The sequence below is a fragment of the Coffea arabica genome, chromosome 5c (genome assembly GCF_036785885.1).
Source record: "Coffea arabica cultivar ET-39 chromosome 5c, Coffea Arabica ET-39 HiFi, whole genome shotgun sequence".
In the NCBI taxonomy this organism is placed as follows: Eukaryota; Viridiplantae; Streptophyta; class Magnoliopsida; order Gentianales; family Rubiaceae; genus Coffea; species Coffea arabica.
Genome location: NC_092319.1, coordinates 35,417,048 through 35,422,874, shown reverse-complemented (window position 1 = coordinate 35,422,874; position 5,827 = coordinate 35,417,048). Strand labels below are relative to the sequence as shown.

Genomic DNA, 5,827 nt, shown 5'->3' with positions numbered 1-5,827 from the left:
TTAGTCAACTGAAGTTTGTGTTTTTTAAAGAGTCATAATTCTGTGGGTCCCACTTCAATCAAATGCATCTTTTCATACGTAAAGGACACGTATCAATAGTGGCCTCATAAATTGGGAGTTGTCCAGCACACACTTCGAACTTCTCTAAATGGGAATAAATGGTGGGTCCTATTAAATTTTTTGGGACTTTTTTACATGTGCACAACAAGGGTAAGAATGGAATCCTGGAAGGAAAAAATTTTAGCATGACTCTAATTTTGGGACAATGAAAAAGGTGAAACATGACATTAACAATGGGACGGAGGGAGTAAATTAAAAGTACAAGCACAAAAAAAGCACCTATCATCCATTGGTGGATTAACTATTACTATGATTGAAGGCATTATGAGGTCAGGAGTTTCCCTTCATCACTCTACATATGGCTTTTTTTTGTAACTGTCCACCCAATGCAATGCACTTCCTAGAAATAAGCTTGTAACTGTCGTTAACATTATTCTTGGGTGAACACAACAGCAAAGAGACAATAACAGCAACAACAAAGACCCAAACAAATAGGAAGCTAAAAAAAAAAGAAATCTAAAAATTAGAAAATCTTACAAAATTAACTTGCCAGAGAAAACCAAAAAGAGACAATTGCGTTTGGCCATTGCACTTCCCATCCTCAATCTCCTGTCACCACTACCACCGTCCTAGCCACGGCTGCACTTGCCATGCATCACCACCTCCTCCTCCGGTAATCACCCAACTTCTCTTGAAACACTATTGCCCCAACACCACCTGCACAATAATTCCTCTAAACCCCACCTTAGTAAATGATAATACAAGGGTACATAGGATATCTTTTCATCTGATCATACAAACGTTACTAGTTAAATGCCAGTGTAGACCAAAAGCCTCAAGAATTTGTTTCTATTAATTACTACTCCATTTTTCTATTTGCGTCCTTCCTTTCTCAAGAATCATGGCCTTTTGTAGATTTGTGTTAGTCTAGATGTAAAAGGTCAGTATATATATCATATATATACTTTGGTTTTCATTTAGAAATTAGATAGAGAGTTTTTTGTGGATTATTATATCCTTTTGAGAACAATGGTCCGCTGCGGCGATGGCAGACATCGTTAAACAAATCCTAGCAAAACCAATACAGTTGGCGGACCAGGTGACGAAATCCGCGGATGATACCAGCTCTTTCAGGCAAGAATGTTTGGAGATCAAGACCAAGACGGAGAAGCTGGCGGGGCTGCTGAGGCAGGCTGCCCGTGCCAGCAGCGAATTGTACGAACGCCCCACCCGCCGCATCATTTATGAGACGGAGCAAGTCCTCGACAAGGCCCTCACCCTCATATTCAAGTGCAGGGCCAATGGCTTGAAACGGGTCTTTACCATCATTCCCGCAGCGGCTTTCAGAAAAATCTCCCAACAACTCGAGAATTCTATGGGGGACGTGTCATGGCTCCTCCGGGTATCCACCCCGGCGGATGATCGCGATGACGAATATCTCGGGCTTCCTCCGATTGCTGCAAACGAGCCCATCCTGTGCTTGATATGGGAGCAGATTGCCATCCTGTGCTCTGGTACCCTGGAAGAACGCGCGGACGCGGCTACGTCTCTGGTTTCCTTGGCCCGGGATAACGATCGATATGGGAAGCTGATCATAGAGGAAGGTGGGGTTGCACCGTTGCTGAAGCTGGCTAAGGAAGGTCGAATGGAGGGACAGGAGAATGCAGCAAGGGCTATTGGACTTCTGGGCCGTGATCCCGAAAGCGTCGAACAGATTGTGAATGCGGGTGTTTCTTCGGTGTTTGCTAAAATCCTCAAGGAGGGTCACATGAAGGTCCAAGTCATGGTGGCTTGGGCTATCTCGGAGCTGGCCGCAAATCACCCAGATTGTCAAGATCATTTTGCTCAGAACAATATTATTCGGCTGCTGGTCAGTCATCTTGCGTTTGAGACCATTCAAGAGCACAGCAAGTATGCCATTGCTAGCAAACAAGCCATGTCCATTCACACCGTCGTAATGGCTAATTCTAGCTCCAATAACGCCATCCAAATCCACCGCAATAATAATAATAATATCAATATGAAGGGACCTGCTAGTGCTACTGCTGATGATGAATATCTTCACGGTCAAATATCACATCCGCTAGGAAGTGACACGCCCAGCCAAATGCATAACGTGATTACCAACACTATGGCCATGAAATCCACTGCATTTCCCAAAACCCAGCAAGCACAGGATAACAATGCCGTGATCAATCACAACAATAACTTAAAGCACCAGAGTAACCAACAACATCAGCATCAACACCACCATCAAGCCCGCCACGTTGCATTAGCTGGATCCAGCATCAAGGGGAGGGAGTTAGAGGATCCTGCTACTAAGACAGCAATGAAAGCAATGTCTGCCAGAGCTCTTTGGCATCTCTGTACGGGAAACATTAGCGTCTGTCGAAGTATTACAGAATCCAGAGCCCTCTTATGCTTTGCAGTTTTGTTAGAGAAAGGTCCTGATGAAGTTCAGTATAATTCAGCGATGGCACTGATGGAGATCACGGCAGTAGCAGAAGAAAATGCAGATTTGAGACGCTCGGCTTTCAAGCCTACTGCTCCAGCTGCGAGAGCAGTTATAGACCAATTTCTGAGAATCATTGAGAAAGAAGACCAAGACCTCCTCATCCCCAGCCTCAAATCTATTGGGAATTTGGCCAGGACATTCCGGGCTACAGAAACTAGAATCATCGGGCCACTGGTACGGCTTCTTGATGACAGGGAACCCGAGATCATTTGTGAGGCGGCAATTGCTCTAACCAAGTTTGCTTGCACTGACAATTTCCTGCATGTGAATCACTGCAAGGCAATTATTGAGGCTGGAGGGGCGAAGCACCTCATCCCCTTGATTTATTTTGGTGAACAAATGGTTCAGATACCTTCACTCATTCTCCTCTGCTACATTGCGATGCATGTACCCGAAAACAAAGAATTGGCCCAACAAGATGTGCTCATCGTCTTGGAGTGGGCTACAAAGCAGGAGGCCTTGATGCATGACCCTACAGTCCAACATCTAGTAGGGGAAGGCATAAATAGTTTAACTTTCTATCAATCTGGAGTGCTAAAGTTCCATTGATTCTTCGAATTCCAAATATATAAATTCTAGGACATCTTGATCAGTAGAGTATTTTAAGGATAAATTCATGAAATTTTATACTTATGATGCTAAGATTAGCTTTGTTCCTCAGTCCTTGTATGTATTATAGGAATAGCAATCATTATTGTTTCTCACTTCACTTAAATCAGCAAGTAGAATTTGCTTGCAGAATACCTACTACTTTAGGGAGTAGCTCTTTTGCTCAAGGCTTCTCTATTTTCTCTTTGTTTGGGAGGTCTGGATGATATATGTAGATTAACCAAGTCCATTAAGATAGATTTTGCCTTCAAAAAATGCGGTATTGAGTTGAAGCATCATGTCTACATTCTACGGCAAAACTTGGAATAGTAATTGCATACCTTATCCTTATGATAATCAAAGTGCATTGATACTCCACCAAAGAAAGACACTGACATTATGGTTCCAAATGCTATTTGACTGCAACAAAGAATGACTTCTCTTGAACTGGTATACAATTAGGATTCATTCATTTGATTTTAACCATATTTATAAGTTTATTAGTATCGATTTGCTAATGACTTAGATGACCGAATAGTTAAAAACGGGGGAAGAAGTCCCCATGTTTCCCTTCCATTTCTTGCTCACACTACAAGAAGCTATGTCAAGCTTCAGCCACCAGAAAACAGCAGCAAGAGTGGCAGGAGCTACTTTCCGGGATTAAATGATCAGAAATGAGAGTATTTGTGCAAATATTTGTGGGTTTTTGTGTATTTGTGAAAGGTTGAATCTTTTTCTTTAATATGTTTCTGGAGTTAAACAGGGATTGAAAAAAAGTCAATTCTAGAAAATGGTTCGGATAAAGCAACTGAGTTGGGGTGGTTACCTGCTTTTTCTCATGCATTGGTTGCTTCTGTCTCCAACTTTCTCTTTGGATATCACATCGGGTAAGTCTCTCTCTCTCTCTCTCTCTCTCTCTCTCTCAATCACATGTGCTAAAATTGGTAAAAAAATTACTGTTATACATAATCTTGTTTTACTCAAAAATAAATATATACCCATGTTTGTTGTTATCTGAGTCATGAACAATCTAACAATTATTGAGGTACTGATTTTCTTAGATTGTATGTTTGCTTTTAACTTTCTTGGTTGTCTAGTGCAGAGTGATGAATGGTCCTATTGTATCTATTGTGAACTTGGTTCTGAAGGAAATTCCTTTCTCCAGGAACTTGTCATTAGTACATTTATTGGTGGTGCATTTATCGGAAGCATAAGGTCTGGTTTTCTTGTGGATAAAGTTGGTTTTCAAGTAGACACAATACCTCTTGTTCTTGGTGCAATCATCAGGTAATTGCTTTCCTATGGACTCTGTTGGTGTTGCTGTTTATTTCATCCTGCAATATTTCAGATGTTTAAAAGTATTTGTCTGTGAAATCATGGTTTTTGTATTCAATTTGTCCACCAAGCTATACTGTCGGCTTGTTGGAATATCCACAATAGTGACTAAACAGTTGAATCTAAGGGAGTTGAGGTGTTTTCTCTAATAAGCTCTCATATAACATAAAGAGAAAAATCTCTGTGCTTTTGTACTACTTGATTCTCCATCTTAGTTTTATACCCCATCTGAGTTATTCTGCTTTCGTGATGATTGATCAGGTATGCAACGTTTTCGTGTGTCTATTTTTGCTTGAACTGGTGGAGAAATTTGGTGTGGCTCCAGTTTATGCAGGCTTCAGCAGATTTTCCTTGATTGCAGCAAACATTTGCTTATTACTTTACAGCTGAAACTAAAGGCTGATCTCTTGAAGAAATCAGGTTGTCATTAAAACCCAATTTCCAGGGTAGGAATAAGTGATACTGCCTAATCCATTGAGGAAAACAAAGAGAGAGACAAATTTATGTTTATGTAAAATGGCTTCACTCTCCACCATGGTTTCTAAAATTGATTCATGTGTTCTTGGTTTTGGCTGCTTGATCCTCCTGCAACTTCTAATTTTGTTGTCTCAGTAGACATGCAAAAAAAAGGTATTCTTATGAATTGTACAGTAGTTTGTTCATATAGATGGATTCTTCTGATTGTTTTAATTATGTACTTAAGTGTTAATCTTGATAGGAAATTTCTGCAAAAATAGTGAGCTGGATGGGTTAATGATAAAAAGTTACTTCAAGAAATACCTGTTTGTTCATCTGCCATTGTTCTAAAGATTGTACAAAGGGGCTCAATTTTTTAATGGAATGATCCTTCTTGATTCAAGTAGCAATTTTTTATACAACATAAAATGGTGGTTAAAAATTAAAAGGAGGTTTAATTTTAACACAAACTCCAATGAACAGAGAGGATCAATTTTTTTTTTCTCCAATGAATTTAGTCGTTTAATAGTCTAGTCAATCTCTTTGCTTAGTTATTCATGTTTTCCCATCAAAATAATACATAGTAGTATTTTATACAAACAATGAATAGGGACATGAATGTATTGTAGGCAGATTCGTCTATGGCTATCAATAATTTCCATCCCATTTCTATCATTCTTTTTCTTTGTTTAGCAATGTGATATATACGAGGTAGGAAAAAATGCAATTTAAAAATGTGTTGAGAGAATTTTTGTACGAAAACTCGCAATCCAAACAACGCAATAACTTTTGCCACTCTCACATATTAGACCAAATATTGTGTTAGTTTAGCTCTCAATCAACTTCAACATCCCAACAAATAGGCAATAATCT

The 5,827-nt window shown here is 39.8% G+C and overlaps 1 protein-coding gene across 1 annotated transcript; it reads left to right on the top strand.

The window, feature by feature from the left end:
* The first annotated feature begins 1,105 nt into the window (after positions 1–1,105).
* On the top strand, positions 1,106–3,124 carry LOC140007289 (uncharacterized). Its single transcript, XM_072050003.1, has one exon. It carries the CDS (start codon positions 1,106–1,108, stop codon positions 3,122–3,124), a length of 2,019 nt encoding a protein of 672 aa, XP_071906104.1.
* The last annotated feature ends 2,703 nt before the right edge of the window (positions 3,125–5,827 follow it).